The sequence below is a fragment of the Carassius auratus genome, chromosome 19 (genome assembly GCF_003368295.1).
Source record: "Carassius auratus strain Wakin chromosome 19, ASM336829v1, whole genome shotgun sequence".
Lineage (NCBI taxonomy): Eukaryota > Metazoa > Chordata > Actinopteri > Cypriniformes > Cyprinidae > Carassius > Carassius auratus.
The window spans coordinates 28,580,286-28,599,337 of NC_039261.1; the positions used below are offsets into that span (position 1 = coordinate 28,580,286).

The 19,052-nt window shown below is 35.9% G+C and overlaps 1 protein-coding gene across 2 annotated transcripts; it reads right to left on the reverse strand.

The window, feature by feature from the left end:
- Positions 1-913: 913 nt before the first annotated feature.
- eif3eb (eukaryotic translation initiation factor 3, subunit E, b) lies at positions 914-13,544 on the reverse strand. Of its 2 annotated transcripts, XM_026290023.1 has the most exons (13): positions 13,437-13,544; positions 12,743-12,860; positions 12,472-12,589; positions 12,295-12,337; positions 12,049-12,153; positions 11,293-11,418; positions 10,775-10,899; positions 9,276-9,402; positions 8,757-8,858; positions 6,829-6,938; positions 6,069-6,171; positions 1,927-2,061; positions 914-1,496 (listed from the first exon to the last, which is right to left on the reverse strand). In XM_026290023.1, exons 1-13 carry the CDS (start codon positions 13,524-13,526, stop codon positions 1,458-1,460), a joined length of 1,341 nt encoding a protein of 446 aa, XP_026145808.1. In that variant the 5' UTR covers positions 13,527-13,544; the 3' UTR covers positions 914-1,457. The 2 variants fall into 2 exon arrangements, with proteins under 2 accessions (XP_026145808.1, XP_026145809.1); XM_026290024.1 differs by lacking the exon at positions 11,293-11,418.
- Between the last annotated feature and the right edge of the window lie 5,508 nt (positions 13,545-19,052).

Consider the following 19,052-nt stretch of genomic DNA (forward strand, 5'->3'; position numbering starts at 1 on the left):
GTGTTTTCTCCCTCTGGACCAAAATTACCTGGTCTGCCTAAAATCAAACACAGATGCCCAACATTCCTAGGTTATGGCTTGTAAACATTGGCTTGGAAAATCAAGAAGGCTTTAAAAGACATGATGATCAGTCAGGCAGCTGGTAATGACTGGTTTGTGGCTGGCTTTGGCTGACTAGCTAGATGATGGTGGAAAAGTTAGTCACTGCTGCCACCTACTGGATCAGACATCGCATGCGCATATTTTTGCCATACTGAAAAATTACCACCAGTGATTTTCAAATACCTTTTCATTCATTTTCTTGATTGTATACATTTAATTCATGACTTTGTTTTTTTAGAAGTAGAATCTAACCAATAAAATGCTTTTTAATAGTTTTCTATTAACAGTTCTAAAGTTTGCAGTCAGTAAGGTTTGTTTTTGTTTGTTTGTTGGAAAGAAAATCAATTTAATTAAAAAATGTGTGAGATGGGGTGGGGGGGGGGGGCTTTAATTTGTTACAAAAATGTAGGCTATTTGAAATAAATGGGGTTCTTTTTCATTTTCTATTCATCAAATCTACCAAAACTATCATGTGATAATGTGACACTGAAGACTGGAGTAATGGCTGATGAAAATTCAGCTTTGCCATCACAGGAATAAATTACATTTTAAAATATATTAAAATAGAAAACAGCTGTTTTAAATTGTAGTATTTCACAAGATTGCTGATTTCACTTGGTGAGCATAAGAGATTTTTCTAAGAAAATCTTACTGAGCCCAAACTTTTGAACTTTAGCAAAAGAAATCAGACCGATCTCTTTCAGCCCTGACATTTTCAGGACTGTAGGACCCTGTTGATAGAGTTACAAATAAAAAACATGACTGTTAAAAGTGAAGTATGAAGAATGGATTAATAAAACAGAAAGATTGCTACATACTCATCAGTTATCTATTCAAAATGTTTCTACAAGTTTCAGTGGTCTCACATGACAAACACTGACATAAAAGTACAATAAATGACCAATGAAACAACAGAAGAACTGTTTTGGAAACAAACAATCGTTATTATTTGACACCAAAATAACACACTTCACCTTTAACCATTAAAGATTTCCAGAAGTATGTTGCAGGATCCTTCTAAATGTGTTCAGAAACACATTTCCACTGTTCAATGTTGCGTTATGAGGTCCAAAACAATGACTCATATAAAAGAAAAGAAAAAATGTCTTTTGAGGTTACACAGAACTGGAACGATGAATCAAATCTTGCCTGGTAAACTCCTTCCTTCATACAGAATACAATAAATTCATGGCAGCATCCCAGATCTCCATAGCTCTTGTCACGCGGGAAATGTCTGCATCAGTCTTTTAGAAAATGATCCTAATATAAAACATGGCTAAATAAAAGATAGTTAGTTAAATACTGAGATGAGGTTGAGAAGTCAGATGATCCGCTGTCTGTCTTGTGTCTCCTGTCTAATAGAAGCCAGTGTCTTGAGCCGCCCAGTTCGGTGTCTAGAAACAAATGGAGGTTCATTAGTGACATTAAAGATGCAGAGCATATAGAACAGAAGTTTGCTCAAAACTATTGCTTCTATTTAATGTCTGACATAAATATTTTAAATGGTCAAAATTTTCTGACTCAAGCAATATCTTTAAAGTGAATATCAAGCAAAATACAGGAGAAGATATATGACATGAATTACTTCACTGACATAAAATCCGATTATTCAGACATTATGCTGAGTCTGGGATTTGATTTTGGGAGTGTGCAAGATATTTTAAGGAACTGTACACTGACTAATGCTGGCTAATGTTCAATTAAGGAAAAATGCTTCAATGCTTAAAAGCTAAAGTTTTCCAGCACACTCATTTCTTGACGGTAGGCTCGGCTGGAGGAAAAACTCTTTAGCTCAGTCTGCATTGTTTGCTTTGAGTCCGGTACCTCATTCCTGCTGCTGTGGCTGATCTTCTTCTCGATGTTCATGGCCAGCATCTGACTACGGAACGACAGGCTCTTGGTCTTCTCGATCACCTGCTGATACGGCGACACAGCGTTGTTGCCCATCACCACGTGACCCTGAGTAGAAAACACTCATCAGGGAGGAGCAGCGAACCGTTTAAGACTTTAAAATAATACTAGTAGAAACTAAGTATTTTAATGAAATAGTAAAGGCTTTAGAGGATTAAGTGGTTCAGCATCACTTTGGTTTTATAATGACTTGCAATACTTTAGACAACCCTTTTTTTTTTTAATGTATTACAGCTCCAATACAAGCTTATGATAAAATCTTATTATTATTTAACAAGCACACAAACAAAAGAAAACTAAAACTGACTTATCCCTTTAAATCCCACAACTATACAAACAGATGAACCAAAAAAAAGTTATATTATATATAATATAAAATATGTAATATTTTAACAACATTAATTAATCTTAATTTCCTCAAATAGATTTTTAACATTTCAGTATAAATTAATGTTATTTTATTATGAACAAACATACATTTTAGCAATGAAAAATAAAATAACCTTGATAAAAAATAAAATGTTAAAAGAAAACCAAAAACAAAATTAGTAATGAATTTAACTTTACTGTAAAGTGCTACCATGCTTTTTTATCATCGACTTTTGTAATAATGGAAAGAACAGCTTGGGCATTCTGCTAAACATATCCTTTTGTGTTCCACAGAAAGAAAAAAGGGTAACACTTCGGTCCCATTCAGTAATGCATTAAGCAGCTATAAATCTACTATATAACTATACAAACTCTGAATGAGCAATATAGTTTTACAACATTTATTTATCTGTATTAACATCATTTATTAATACTAGACATGTACCGGTATTCCATAATGCAATATATTGTGGACACTTCTAAATACCGCAAATAATTATATATTACAAATTATTCAGAATTTTGAATGCATTTTAAGAATACTATTCCCATCAACTGGTCAAAATGCACTACACTGCTGTATGCTGCTTGAAAGATGTGTGCAATCTGATGTAAACAAGCATGCATGAGAAGCACAATGGGGAACACATGGAGACTTGCTGAATGAAAGCACATTAACTCTCTGACAGCAGATGGCGCTAAACTGCAGAAAAAGCAGCCCTTACCCTGGAAAGCCCATTAATAAAGCAGCTGCTCTACTTTCTATACTTAAATATTTAGACTAGGGATGTCAACGATTAATCGATGATCGATTAATTGTCGATAAGAGATGCAATCGATTAAGGCTATGGATGGTCGGTTAACCGATTCAATGTTGGGCTGCGTGCGGCTCATGCGCACTCAACACGTGCGAGCGGCTGTGAGTGACGGTGACGATATATAAAAGCATCATCATTCATTCACAATGTACAAATTAAGCTTTTAATGTGATTTAAACTTTAAAGTACACTAAAATAGAAACAACATAAAAGTTATTCAACATTAAATGCAATAGAAATGTAGTTACTAATCATTTCATCAGATAACTGTTTTATATCGTGCGCTTTGCAGGGCTGCGGGACACAGTGACAGGACAGGTAGTCTATTCATTCCTACAACTTGTTAATTCATTCCTAAGAATTATTAATGTGGCAATTGTCCATGTTTCATTATTTTTGTTCCCTAAATAACCCATGATTTAAGTGAAATAAGGGAACAAATTAATAAATCGAACGAATTCTTAATTCATAAAATCTTTAATTTCCCTTCCCATGTTTACCACAGTAAGAGATGCGAAAACAGTTATTAAAAGAGAAAGATAATAAAATAAACCTGGGAAATTAGAGGGTTAGACTATGAAGATTTAGGAAAAGAAACAATGCTTAAATATACTGAATTTGTGGAAATTCGTGACCAACCGGCAAACCAGAACAAAGCCGTGTAAATGAAGACTATGGGGTCCAAAAGCATGGTCGCGATGTAACATTTTCCAGTTAACCTATTATTCCTCTAATAAACAAAGCTTTTATACCACACTTGTCATAATCAGAATTTATCATTTCTAAATAAATAATTGCTGGATTCAAAACAGCGATTAATAGGCGCTGTGACCGACACATTCCCGGAGCATTCACTGCTGTCACTAAACGGTGACGCCGAGCATCGTTCACAAGTTTCTGCATGGACCTGACTAGGGCACAGGTTCTAAGCCCTGGGACAAAATGGGATGCTTTAGGGAAAATTTATAGCCTACTAAGTAATAGGCCCAACATAAAAATAACAATTTGTTTTCATGTTTTTTTTTTTTTTTTTTTTTTAAATAGGCTATGCGAAATATATCCGACTTAAATAGGCTAATTAAGATTAACGGATTTAAAACAGAAGTGTGGGCGCTCCATAAGTTCACAAAAAAAAAAAAAAAAAGGATGACAACGCATTCTGTTTGTTTGCTTTATTTTACAAGAGCACAAATCTTCTGTTTTTATTGTGAGTGTGCACAAATGAAAGTAAACACTTTTGCGGAAAATATATATATTTTTTTAATGTCTCAGCTGTTTCGATCGCCCCGGAGCCTGCTGCACACGTATATTCTAGCGATTCAAACTTACATCGCAGTCTGTTCATTATCAAAATAAAATGTAAACTAAACATTAAAAGGTTACACTGGTCAGTTTAAATAGACCGTAGTATACCGGTCCACTCTGCTGTTATGCCAAGGACGTTTTTGCTCATATGAAGAGGATCATCTTTTCCGTCTATATGCGAATGCGTGTTAAGTACAAGCCTAGTTTACATTATAAATAATAGTTTAACATTCAAATACATTGCGAATAAGGAAACATTTCGATTTGTGCCGAATGAGACATGAGCAATAACCTCCAAATAAATCTAGCCAAAGCCGCGCTCGCTCATCCTCGTCTGCACGCATGTACTGTCACGATCTAATGCGCTGTATGCCGGATTTTTAAAAATCTGACATTTTCTAGGACAGAATCCAGCAGGATCAAATTAATGTGAGCAACTGTGTTTTGGTGCAGCAGCGCCGATGTAGTTCACTTAATGTGCAGCGCAGTCACACGCGCTCCACATTTCGGATAATTTTATACAATAATGTCAGTTGAAAACATTGCAATTGTGCTTTAAAATACAACAACGAGCACCACAAAACCATTTAAAGATGCGCGTTCAGCGTTCTCCGTGCGGGATTGGAAACTGTCAACAAAGTAAAATGACCTCAAAAGTATGGCGCGCTCTCTTCATTTTATCAAATGATCATAATCGCATCTATTCATTTTATAATCCTGCTACTAGCATTTTATTCAGACTAAAACCCCTTTAATTCAAGTGAGAAAGCGTTTTGTGTGTGTGTGTGTGTGTGGCTTTTGCACATCCTGTCATACCGCTGACTGCGTGCCTGCAATAGACGCATTTTGCAGTATTATGGTTAACGATTAATCGATTAATTGATCGTTAATTTAAACGACGATCGATCATGGAAATAATCGAAATTTGACATCCCTAATTTAGACTAAATGGGCTATTTATCTTTAAAAAAAAAATCATTTTAATCTGGACTACAACATTAATCTTAGTTATTCCAATATTTAATAACACACTGTTAAAATCTAAAATTGCAGCTGTGCTATTTAATGAGCTAACATGAACCAAGACTATATACAGTGATAAAAGCATTAGCAATTAATTTCAACAGGAAAATAAATACAGATATTAATTCTCCATTTATGTTAGTTCACAGTGCATTAACTAGTGTTAACTTCTCATTTTAAAACATTAGTAAATGTTATGATTAAGATTAATATTAATCAATAAATGCTGTAGAGGTATTGTTTATTGTTATTTCATGTTAACTAATATTATCAATCGCAAACCCTATTGTAAAGTGTTACGAAGAAAATCAAAGGTTTAACAAACAATAGGAGCAAGTCATTTTTACGGGTTCTGAACGAGAAATACATTTCAAAGGTAAAACTTAGCATTTCATAATACTATTGTTCTAGGCTATGTGCACCTTAGTTAAACATCATACAAACAAACAGCCCATCTTACAGGCAGAAGGAGTCTAGTACATCTCAATCTAATGGGCTTTGTGTTTTGGACATGTGTTCTGCATCCCAGAGCTCGCTCACCAGTTTGGAGTCAATTTTGGCATCCAGTCTGGCATTGCGGATGAGGTTTACGATCCATCTCTCGGCCTCCTCGGGGGTCATATTCAGCTTATCTGCCAACATGCTGCCCAGAGACAGGAAGAGCGATGGGTGAGAGGGAGAAAATGAGAAATACATAGATTGCCTGAGGTCAACAACAAGCAAGCTGTTGCTCTCGTCTTCAAACAAGAGTTCGAACAGTCTAAACAAAAATCAATTGTTGTGATAAACACAAGCTGATGACGAATTAAGTCGCACCCCCACCTCTACAACTACATGTGAAAACACCAGGTTTCCTGACACAAACAAGTGGGGTTCAAAGAAAATGTTAACAAACATCAAAATAACATCTGTAACTGGGTTATTAGTTAACCAAAACCATAAAACACTTTTGTTTACGGAAATAAAAATATTAACTTGTTTTCTTTCAGCTTGTTGCCAAAGAAAGACTTCGTATTTATTTAGTTTGACTTCATGTTGTAAAGAACTAAATCCATATTAAAAACTAAACTATTCTCTAAACAAACTGTTGTACTTGCATCTATCGCAATCTTGATTTCCTTCAAGCTGGTTTTTAAGAATGTATACTATTGTGACATCGCTCAGCGTTTGGCAGATTTGGCTGGAATCCATTGATCCTGGCAGCGCGTTGAATCATCGCAGCACGGTACGATCTTTTTACAGAGCTAAGAGGATTAGCGCATGCTAGTCTATCAGGATTCCTCCTGGGAGGCGGCGCTACCTGATGCTGATGCACTGATGGATCCGGCAGAACGTCTCGAAGATGAACAGCCGTGCATTTTCAATGAAATCCTCCAAGCAGGCCACCAAGAAGAAATCGTTCACCAGAACCTTGAAAAGAATAAAATCCATTCAAATGATCTGCTTTGAAAGTCGTGTAAGTGTTATTGAAGGTCCACCAAAGGGCCTCGAGACTGAATGTTGTACTTTTAAACTTAAAATTATTTTTTTTTAAATTAGGCTACTAATGGTCAGAGCTGATAGCCTTGTGGGCAGCACGCGGACATACAGCGCTATTGCACTACGGGTGTCCTAAATTCAAATCCCGCTTTGAGGACATTTCCCAATCAATTTTGAACCATTTAAATGTAGTTTTTAAATCTCACTTTTGAAAGGTAGTATATTTATATAAGAGCCGTTTCCTCTGAGGAGACAAGGGAGGCAGTGTCTCCTCAAAATACTGGATGAGAACATAACAAAAAAAAATTAATATTACAAAAAAATATAACAATCAAGTGTAGAAATTACTTTAATTATTCTTATATTATTCAATTATTGAGTATTATTATTGTTATTCTAAAGAAACATGGTCTCTTTTGAGTTTTAACAGACCCTCCAGAGTGTGTGCTGAATTTGGAGGGGGGTAAATTAAGAATGAATGGGAAGAAGTCACGTGAGAGGAGGTAATGACTCCATCGCAATATGATGGGAGTGCCTATTGGCATTTATGGGAAGTCTAATTTAAAGAAAAGGAAGCAAGCAACTCAAAGCAACACCTAAAATGGCAAGAAAACATGACCTGTAGGGAGTTTTTAGTGAGTAATCAGTTTGGTGAAATTTACAGAGTTTGATAACTAGTTAAATGTTAACTGTTAAATGTAAAATAAATAAATACAAAAAAAAAATTAAACTTTTTTTTTTTTACCTCCAATAGGTTTAATTCTTTAATAAAAAAAAATTTTTAATGAAAAAAATCCCTTCACTGCAGCTGAACCTAGATCAGCTTTTATAGACAAATCCCTTTTGTTATAAGGTTTTTGTTGGCCTATCCAGTTGAAACCACTAGAAAGAAAAAAGAACATCAATGTGGAGAAGATTGTTTACATCAAAACTAAAACCAAGCCGCTCACCCAGAACGCATATTTCGCACATTTTCTAGAGGGACACCGTTGGACTTGCGTCTCGCACAAGAGAACAGCATGTTTACTAAGCAATGTAAAATTAATGCAAGTTCAACTTTTTAAAAACATATCTCGAGACTTTATGATGGGTTTTTGTTCTCCCTCCAACTTAATCTCATGATTTTAAATTAAAAATATTACTTTGTGCGACCAGCTTTCTGTCGTTTGTATAAACTATTCATGCATACATGACGCTGTTTTGTTTATAGTTGTTTAAGCAACTTAATTATAATTGGTTTATAAACATTATGTTTTTGGTTTTTTTTACAGTCATGTTTTCTTATGCTTTGAATAGACATGCATTAGTAATATTTTGCTCGATGCGCCCTCATGTGGCCTCGCGGGAGAAGAAAAAAGCTTTTCTTCACCCCAACTGACATTATGGATTTTGAATTCAAATATAATTAGAATTTTGATAATATTTAATTACAAAATTTAAATTTAGTTTTTCAGTTATTTTGACAGCCCTAGTCTGAATGCTGACCCAACTAGGCCATGTCTAAGAGAAAGGAGCTGCCTCATAGCTGTAGGTCTGAAAACTGACAGCAGAAATGTCTTGAAAAGCTTAGTGGGGAAACAGCAGTAAAGTACAGTAGACAGGGATTTTCAGTGGCTGAATGGACTTATGGCTCCTATCGATGCTCGTCTCCAACCGATTCAAATAGACGGAAGCAGTGTACTGAGGGAATCACAGGAATGACAGCCCTGGTAGCTACATTACACACACACAGTGGGTGGTGAACCTTACCGACTCACACTCCCTTAGTTTCTTCTGAGCGCTGTCGAAATCAAAGTTAACGTAGAGACACTCCACAAACTCTGTGATGGGATCCTTGTATGTGTATGACTCCTGTTGAGAGAGCAAAAGCAGAGAGGAACATTAATCTTGTGCTAATTTGACAGCAAGTGCCAAAGTCATGGGTATAAAATGGGGGTGCCCCAAGAAGCACTTTAAAACCGACGCTAATTCACCAGCTCTGAATCAATACTTAAAAGAAAGCACATCAAGTATGAACGTAATGGAATGCAACAATGCTTGTTGAGCTAAAAACCTCAACGGAGAAACATCTGAACTGCAAAGGAGGACAATCTTCAGAACAACCCACACCGACATAAACTCACTGCGATTTTGTGCATAATAGCATGCGATATTAAAAGATTCTTAACTAGCTTGTTTATCTACATCTCTCTTCAGGATTTGTTTTAGCTTCAATATTGAAAGCAACATGTTAATGTTGAATCTGATGTAGACTAATTTCATGCTGACCTGTTGAATGACCTTGACCAGGTCTTTGAGGACCTGTCTGCGCTTTCTCACATCTTTGTTGGTGATTACGGCCGTGGTCAGGTAACGCAGAATGTGAGGGCACATGGTCTGGATTGCGTTCAGGTACCTGAGAAACAAACAACCATCATTTTTACAAAACTACCTTTCATCAGTAAATTTTTTTATGATTTATTATGGTTTCCACAAAAGCATTAAACAGCAAAAACTGCATAAAAATGTTAAGCAGAAAATCAGCACATCAGAATGATCATGTGACACAGAAAAATGCAATAATGGCTGCTGAAAATTCAGTGTTGCCATCGCAGTAATAACTTCAAATGTAAAATATATTAAAATATAAAACAGTAATTTAAATTCACAATATAACTGTCTTTACTGTATTTTTGATTAAATAAATGCAGCCTTGCTGATCATAAGAGTCTTTGCGAAAACATTTAAAAGTCCTACGGACCCCAAACTAGTGTATTTTTGTTTGCATTTATATTTTATAATACCTGAAAAATATACTTTATTTTGATAATTTAATAAATGATAACAATTGAAACAATACTGAGTCTAAATTAGATTAAGAACTGAGAAACTGAACCAGTTTCAGGAAACTAGTATTGATATCCTACCTTAAAAATCTATCAAAAAGCACATGAACACAATAAAAAAAAAAAAAAAGAGTGGACACTAGGGCTGCACGATTAATCAAATGCGATTGTCATGCGCATGCACGGTTCTATAATCAGCAGTAAATCATCATCACCTGCTTTCAGATGGAGCAACATTTACTACAAAAAAATTATGAAATCGAAGAAATCGTTCGCGATAATGACAACTGTTTGCGTAGCTTCTCTGTGAACCACGGCTCTGTGTAGTAAATGATGTACCATCTGAGAGCACATAAAAATACCACATTTTAATAACATGTTTATTCAGCTGCAGCGATGGGCATTTCCTGGGTTTCTTCTTCGGGGCATATTAGGATTTTCAGCGCGAGAGCGCCCTCTGGCCTTCGGACGGAGATTTACTGCTGACCACAGAACCGTGCTTCTCTGACAGATACATATGAAAATCGCATCTTCTGTCCAATGACGATTTCGATTCCATTTCAATTAATAGTGCATCCCTAGTGGACACTTTATAAAACCTGCTTTGATTGATTCCAGTTTCAATATTATATCACAACCGTCCTTCAAACACTTCACATCTTCAAAGTGCACAGACCGAGCAGCTCTCATTTTATGGTCACGCAAACATGCACTGTTCCCCCTAAAAAACGCTTTCAAGAGCGAATCTCATTAACTGCTAATTTTCCAGCTACCCTCTCTGAAGTAATTGTTGCAAACAAAACTCGCACTTCCTGGCAAGTCCCTCAAGCAATTGACATAAATGTTATGCAAATGTAGTTTCTTGCACTTCTACATTCTTTAATGAGCAATTTGAGAGCACTTGTTATAGCGGAAGAGGGAATTTCTGTAAATCGCACTCACTGAGGCTGATAGAGGAACAGCTCGATGATGTTGTCTCTGCCTTTGGGGTGGTTAAAGAAGACAAACAAAGACCAGTGTATGAGCCACATCCTCTGCTGCAGCGACTGAAGAGGAGAACTCACCGACTGAACCGAGGCAGGAAAGAAAAAACATGGTTTGATTAAAAATGCCAACACTGCTTCACTCTTACTTATGTCACATTGTTGAAACTACATTACAAGCACGGACTAGCAAAGCAAACGAGGCTGCAGTAAACCCACACGCATCCATCTTTAGCCAAGCGTTTACTTCTCAGAGCTGATGCAATGTAAATGTCATCCCGGTCAATTTTGTGTGCATAGTTGATTTAATCCCTGACGTCTGCTAAAGGACTGTTATATCGGAGCTCAAAGGAACATGGGTGATCCAGCAAATTAACCAGTGGGAAGGATATTGGATTTCTTCAGCTGATGAAATACAGCCGCAAAGTTTCTATTATACAGGGAGACAGAGGATTAAAGGATGCCAGACAGACATACGTTGTTGTCGATAGTCTCTCGTAAGCGCGTCAGGTCCTCCATGGCCGCTTCCCAGTTCTGCATGAGGATCTCGGATGCCAGTTTGCCCCAGAGGGAGCTCAGAGCGTTCCTGTCCGTGGAGGGAACCTGGTCATGATGGAGACATTTTTGTCAGTATCAATTTCCTTGTTATTTTTCACAGTGGAATCTCATTGGTACAAAATCCCACTCCCATAGTTATGAATTCTCTGATATTACACTGCTTTAACATTGAGCGCTGAAGTCATTACTCATGTGACGTCTTTATTTTACATGATCCTTTAGAAATCATTCTAATATGCCGATTTGGTTCTCAAGAATTAGTTTGTTCGCGACACTTTCTTTCTGGATTTCTTCATTTATTTTAAATATCCTTGGTGAATGAAAAGATTAATTTCTTGCTAAATTTCATACTGACTTTTGAACAGTACGTGGTTTAAATGTCACAAAGAATTTTATATTTGTTTACTAAAAATATATAAATAGATTCAATTGTATTTATTTAATAAAAATCGGACATAACCTGGTATAACCTACTATTTGAAACAGCTCATTTAAAAAGCATAATACTGTAAATACTGTAATAAATTACTTAAAACAAAAGCCGTTAAAGCACTCAGGAAAGAAACGAATTAGTTCCTTCCTATATTTCAGAGACTATTTCACACTTGACAAATGATATAAGAAATAACAGGATAAAACACTAGCGTTCTTGTTGACATGAACAACAACACTCACGAGCACGCGGAAGAAGTAAAGATACTCTGCAGCCCCTGAGTAGTTGCCACACTCATACTGGAATTTGGCGTAACGGTACAGCGTGTCCAAATATTCCTGACGAAACTGAGAGAATAAACAGAGACAGCAAATCATTGCTGGATATCCAACCATGCAGTAAGTTCTTAATTAGCTTTCCTGAAAACAAGAAATATATAATTGGATAAGGATAACTGGTTATAGTTTGAGGCTTGTTGCAAAACTTACGCCATGTTTGTCTGCTAAATATTCAAACAGCATCCTCCCATCTCTAAAAAAAATAAATTAAAATAAAAAGTGCATGGTAGTGGTGACCTTAAATATGTTACGATGATTACATAACAGCCAATTCAAGCAGAAATTTTATTTCAAGAAGCAGTAAACAGTAATATGATGTCTACAGACCTGGTGGACTGCATCTGTCTCTGAGTTTCTGGATCTTCAAACATCTTCACAATGGGCTCAGTTTCGGACTGGAGCTGCTTCAGCTGGGCCACCACTGTGGTTCTCTTCTCCCTTAACGCTGTAAATTTAAAGTTCTAGATGTAATATGAATGCAGCTTATAGTAATGCACTCTCTGTGATGTGAAAAAAATCTTCATTATTGATTCTGGATATGCTTTTATTTAACTCTGTTCCCGATGTATGTTTCCGGTAGGAAGGAAAAAGCACTTACAGAGTGGAATTTCTTTGTCAGGATAGAGGTTCTTGTATACATCCATGGCAAAGTCCACCATGTTGGTGTCACTGAGAAGATCCAGCTTCCCTTGGAGAAGCTCTTTCTCATTGTAGATCTGAGTAAACAATAAACCGATTTAACGCCACTAACGTTATATCAGGCTTTCTCGATATCCTGAAGAGGAATTATGCAGCATAAAAACAAGACTGAATATTACATTTACATTGTGTCGTTTAAGGTAACGTTACTGTTGTACCAACTGATGCTACCTGATATTAATATAGCTAGTATCTTTACTCGTATCACAATGATTAATGACGACAATATCCACGTAAAAATGTATGGTATAGACGTGGTACTTTAAAGAAACCATGATATCATAAACACAATAACAGTACGTTACGTCCCAGTACCGTGGTACTGTAGAAACACAAAGAGAGTTCAGAGCTACAGAATAAGAATTAATGTGATTAATAAAGCTGATCTGTCAGGCATAAAAGTAAATACATATTGAAAGCAATAGTGTCAACAAAGAAGTAATTTCTGTTTAATATCAGATACGAAACCAAACGGTTTTCCAGATCAGCTGGCTATTCGCCCCACGAGGTGCTGTCCATCTAGCGACTACTAAACAAAAAAATATAGCTGAACAACAAAGTAACAATTTATACTACTGTAATTTATATATTACCTCTTTCACAGACAGAAATTCCAGCAGCGGAAAGACCAAATGCCGGTCTAAAAAATGCGCGATCTTGGTGGTCAGATCGTACTCCGCCATCTTGGAAATGAAACGAGCCTTTAAAAAACCTTTATTTAAAGACCGAAGAGAACAGTGACCTTCTGCACCCCACAGGCACTGTCTGTCGACCAGTTGGAAAACGGACATTTCTCATACTTTGTCAATAGATTGGTACTGGTAATTGTTTCTGTAAAACAACTTCATATGACACCTGCTTTAATCTTTGTGGAATTTTAATTTCTTGTTTTAATGAAGGTGCTATAGCATACACTGTATGCTAGTAGTAATACCTACGGAGCCATTCATTTTATTCAGTATTATACATTAGTTTAGTGATTTAAATATTTTTAACAAAAGGGTATACCAAAATTAAAGAAATGGTCAACCTCTGACACATACATGAATACACATACATTTAATTTACTCTATTGCAAGTTTAGCAGGATGCATAACAGGATGGAAATAAAGAGCTCATGCATTGAGAATTAGTTTAAAGTGAGGGGAGCGTTGGGTCATGTCCACAAAGCAAACAACCTGTTCTGCAAAAAAAAATGCCCCAAAACAATTTTCCTGCATGATACTGTAAGCAAAAATTAGGTGACCTGTTTTTTCCTTTCCCAAAGGATTGTGGCGGGGCTGCTTGCAGTTCGGCCAGAAGATTTCCTCCTCCAACACTTTCTGTGTGAATGTACCACTGATAGAAGTTAAAAAGTTTACATGCACTAACATGACAAAATTTGCAACTTCGAATACATTAAAAATTGATTTCCTTTTGAAGATTGTGAGCGAGTTTAGTGTTATCCATTATATGTTGCAATGCATTGCAGGAAGGATCCAAAAAGTATTATTTCCATGGTAAACGTTGCAAAGGTTATGTCAAATCTTTATTTGCAAAGGTTATGTTAAAATCTTTAAGTATTCCTATTTTAATAAAGGAAAGTGACTCTCCTTATGATGGACATATCATTATTTTCAGTTAATTGGTGAATTTGTCATGGTCCTCGCTCTGTTAAATGCCACAGTACATCTTTTGATGTTTTTATCTAGCATTAAATTAAAATATGGCAAAACTTTAGAGAGCTGATTTCAAAGTCAATCCGTCTGATGAAACAAAAAGGTTGAGTGAACGCATGTAAGACTCAATCAAGTGTGGCATATTAAAAAGAATTTCAGACAGGAGGTGATCTAACCAACTCTCTCCAAAGCAACTCGGCTAATGAAAAATATACTCAAGATAATAGCACATTAATTATAAAATGAAGATACAATCTGTGGGTTATTTCTTATTAAAATATCATTAGTTTAGAGTGATAGTCTATTTGATGGCTTGTGTATTAGATATCTCTGCCTGGAAAATTGCCTTTGTTGCAGATTGCAGGCTATTAATTGAGACAAATTAAAACATATTATGTGAAGATATTAATTTGTTCCCCAGTCTTTCAGAATAAACATGTCCTGTATGAGATTACACTATAGGCTATTAGTCATCATTACAATGTTGAGCATTCTCATGATAGTCTTCAAGCCTATCACACAGAGATACACATTTATTGCAGTACTCCTACATGCAGTGTGTGTGTTTGCAGCAATAAATCAGAATGACATGGATAAATCTTCATTGAGGCCAGTTGGTTTTTTGATTCAGATTAATTTGATTTAATGACAGAGGTTATTTTTAAATCGGTGGTTGTTGTTCTAAGATAGCTTTGCTTTGCTCAGGATTAATTTTACACTGGGCAATTATTACCCAACAAAATTGTTTATTTCACAAAATTAAAACTTGAAAATGTATTATTATTATTATTATTGTATATTGTTGTTGTTGTAGGTAAGTTGATTAATCAGATTAGATTTGTCCATTTTAATAATAAAATAATAATAACAATAATAATACTAATCATCATCATCATCAATTACAAAATATTTTTTTTTTAAAAACACTGAAAATTTTTATTGTTATTATTATTATTATTATTATTATTCTTATTCTTATTGTTATAGGTAAGCTGATTAATCAGACAATATTTGTCTATTTTAAGATCATCAGCCAACAATCAAACATTACTAATTTTTTTAAATAATAAAACAATAACGTATTATAGCATAAAAAAGTAAATAATTGTTAATTTGCATTTCATAACATTACATTTTAATTAGTGTCATTATATTACAGTATAGAGGTGGTACTAGTAGGCCTATAATATTTACAAATATTTCATATTAATTTAAATATAATTTCAGATAGCCTAATTAAAATAATTATAATCATTTCAGCATCAGGATCGGTCTTTCCCAGGCCTAATGCGTAAATGTTATTTTCCTTCATTCATTTATTTAAATATTTATTTATTCGATTTTTGGAGTAGTTTTTCATTCCTTGAATGGATTAAGTTATGGTGCACTGGGGACACTGAATTCAAGATATAATGAAACATTGTGATGTGGAACAGAAAGATCTCCATGGTAACTCTTGGTAACTCATGGTAACTCGGTTATTCTGATAAATATGACAGATCATCCATAGCCTTGATAACAGCAGAACATGCGACTCACTTTTACTCGTGCAGCATGAAAAGCATGGGGGCGGGTAATTTAGTATTCACAAATTATACGGCTATAAAGTGCTCATTTAGCAGAGAGAGCACGAAAGAGAATAGAGTGGAGACAGACTGATCTGCATTACAAAGGAGGTCAGGTTTAGCTAACCTGTAACTGAGCTACACTAGATAGTCTCAGTGCTGCTCCACCTCATTAATCTCACTTCTGGTTCAGCTCCATTGTGGGTATTTTTACACTGGTGATTTTATCACTGCTTCTCCATAGCACTTTCCACTATGCCTCATAAAAGCACAAGTTTGACAGATGGCTTCATTTATTCTGGACAGCTTCAGGAGCAGGTTGAAGGTGCTCCATGGAAACCAAACCATGGAGGGGGTGCTGCTCGCCCAGGAGGTGTGGGCTTAAGATTTTGTCCTCCGGCACTTTCGGTGTTCTTCATAGGTACCACTGACAGAAGATCATCCTTAAGGGACAAATAAATAATCCATCCATGCATTTGGTTGCTAGAGTGAACTGACTCTATGGAGAAAAGGGTTTGTCTGCCTTGCTTGCAGATCTCAAAAGCATAGTGGGTCATGTGAGTCATCAGCCAAACAGAGCAGATAAAGGGGTCTTTCAAAAGTGCTGACTCTCTGGCAGTGCATGCTTTTAATCTAAGTCAATGGATACTGGGTGACATTTTTGACCGAGCATATTGCTATAAAAAGTGAAGGAAGCTGAATTTGATTTAGTATTACTCTGGAGAAAAAGCTGAGATCTCTGTAACTAAAAATGTTTACTGACCCTTGCATCTGTGTTGTGCACATAACTGTATTTCGCCACTGCTAAAAGCATAGAAATTTCCTTCAGGTGAATACTACTGGCATTAATCTCAGTAACCCCTTGATATCAGACACTTTCGTTCATGAAATAAAGCCTGTAAATAGTTTTTTTTTTTTTTTTTTTTTACAAGTGGAACCTAGTCTTAGTGTCTGTATAAACCATTTTCTGTGTGTGTAGGAGGTGGAACTCCCTTACAAAATAAACCATGGTTTCACTACAAATAAAACAAAAAAAACATGGTTATCACACATTAGCCATTTGTTAGTTTTGCTACATTAACCATAGATTAACCATGGCAATTTGTAGTATGACTGTTCAGTCAATATGCAAAAAATAAAATGGTTACTACACCTATACTACAATAAAACGATGGTTAATTTCCTCAAGGGCAGTAGTGTTTAAGTTTCAAGGCTCCAGACAATTGAATGCACCTATGATTAAAAATCAAGCAGTGGTCTGGTTTAGTTTATTAAAAGGGCATCTTCCAAGTCAGCGCTGCTTTTTTTCTGCATTCAACACAAAACAATAAATGGCACAAGACAAGGTGTCTGATTTGTAAAACAAATGACTCTTAAAAACAGGTTCTTTACCATGACGTTCCTAAGTTTACATTTTAGATGTATTATATGTTTGATAATGTTTTGTTTGCTTGTTTGTTTTTTCAAAAAGATGCTGCAGCATGTGACATCACATCGTGTATGTTGCAGTATCTTACATTGAAAGTCTGCAGCTAAGGCTGCGTTCAAACTGTCCACCGCATTTACTTATGAATCCCAAAATGTCCTGTTCACACAGCAGCTAGTAAGAGAGGCTCAAATATGAAATATGCAGCTGAGATCAAGTCTGTATTCTATTGTGACTATGACCTGTAACCATAGCAACAGTGACTAAAGTAATATCAAAGATGACAATGTCCAAAACTACAAAGTCTTATTACATTTGACATGATGAAAGTTCAATTGAGGCGTGATTTCATCTGTCAAATCTTAATAAACCAATGACAGCTTTTATAGTTCAGTAAAGAGTGGAGCATTTGAGTCACACCCAGACCACAAAACTGTCTGGACTCAAGTGTGATGAAGGACAGATGACACACAGATCATATCTGCATCTGTGTAAGTTATTCAAGCCATATACAATAGATGCATATGTGCAATGCAGAGCAGCTATCTTGCACTTTATTGCATGAGAGACCATTGGTTGTAGAGTATGGTTCTGTTCAACACAGCACAGGTTTTGTGAGTTATGAAAATATACAGATGAGGGTTCAGTCATAGAACGTGGTTGTCATACACCCATTAATAACCGAAATGTGTAAACGCAACTGTAATAATGACTCGTATACAGGACTAACAACTGTATTCTGGTGCTGTGAATGAGGAAAAATGTGTGTTTGACCACGGCATTTGAAACACAGTAGAATTTTCATGAGCCTGAGGCTCCTCAAAGACTATAGAATACCTAAGACGTGTCACTTGTATAGTTTTGAATGGGGAAAAATGCAACACTCAATATGGCTGCTCTATCAGACAAAGCCACACCTTCTGAGGAAAAGAGCCAATCGCTAATCAGTAAAGTCTAATGCAGCTGGGGTTAGACATCCGGGATGCTATAGAATCAGTAAGGATTCTGAGACGTGAGCTCAGGACTTTGCATGCACACCGGATGGTCTAGCCTGATAAATAAGCTTAAAAAATAAGTGCTATTTGAATAAAATAAACAACATTTATGATACAGTTGTTGTCAGATTTCATTGGTGATCTCAGATATGAAATTGAATCTTAAGCTTGGCGTATAGTTTTGCAGAATTTGATATTTCCTCATTCAAAGTGGTCGGAGCTGAACTTGCATGCACAAGAGGCGTATCAAAGATGGCCGCTTAGTTGCATGACTTTCCTTTAAGAGACTTTAGTTTCATGTCCCCAACATTTGCATTTGTATAAATGGAACACAGTGGAATGAAAAGTCTGGAGTGAACGCTCCTCTAAAGCCTATTCACACCAAAGACGTTAACCATAAAAACGTAGATCTAAAAATCCTTCTCAGTAGGCATATTAAAGAAAAGCACACCAGGGGTGCATTTCCCAAAAGCAACATTATCTAACAATGGTCGTAAGTTACACTGAACTCTTGGTAATGATGGAACTTGTGACCATAGTTGATTTTGGGAAACGTACCCCAGAA

Coding starts and splice junctions, on each gene's coding strand:
- eif3eb (XM_026290023.1), bottom strand. CDS start 13,526: ATGGCGGAGTACGATCTGACCACCAAGATCGCGCATTTTTTAGACCGG. Junction 8,859..9,275: donor TGGTCAAGGTCATTCAACAG/GTCAGCATGAAA, acceptor CTCTCTCAACAG/GAGTCATACACATACAAGGA. Junction 6,939..8,756: donor AACTAAGGGAGTGTGAGTCG/GTAAGGTTCACC, acceptor ATTCTTTTCAAG/GTTCTGGTGAACGATTTCTT.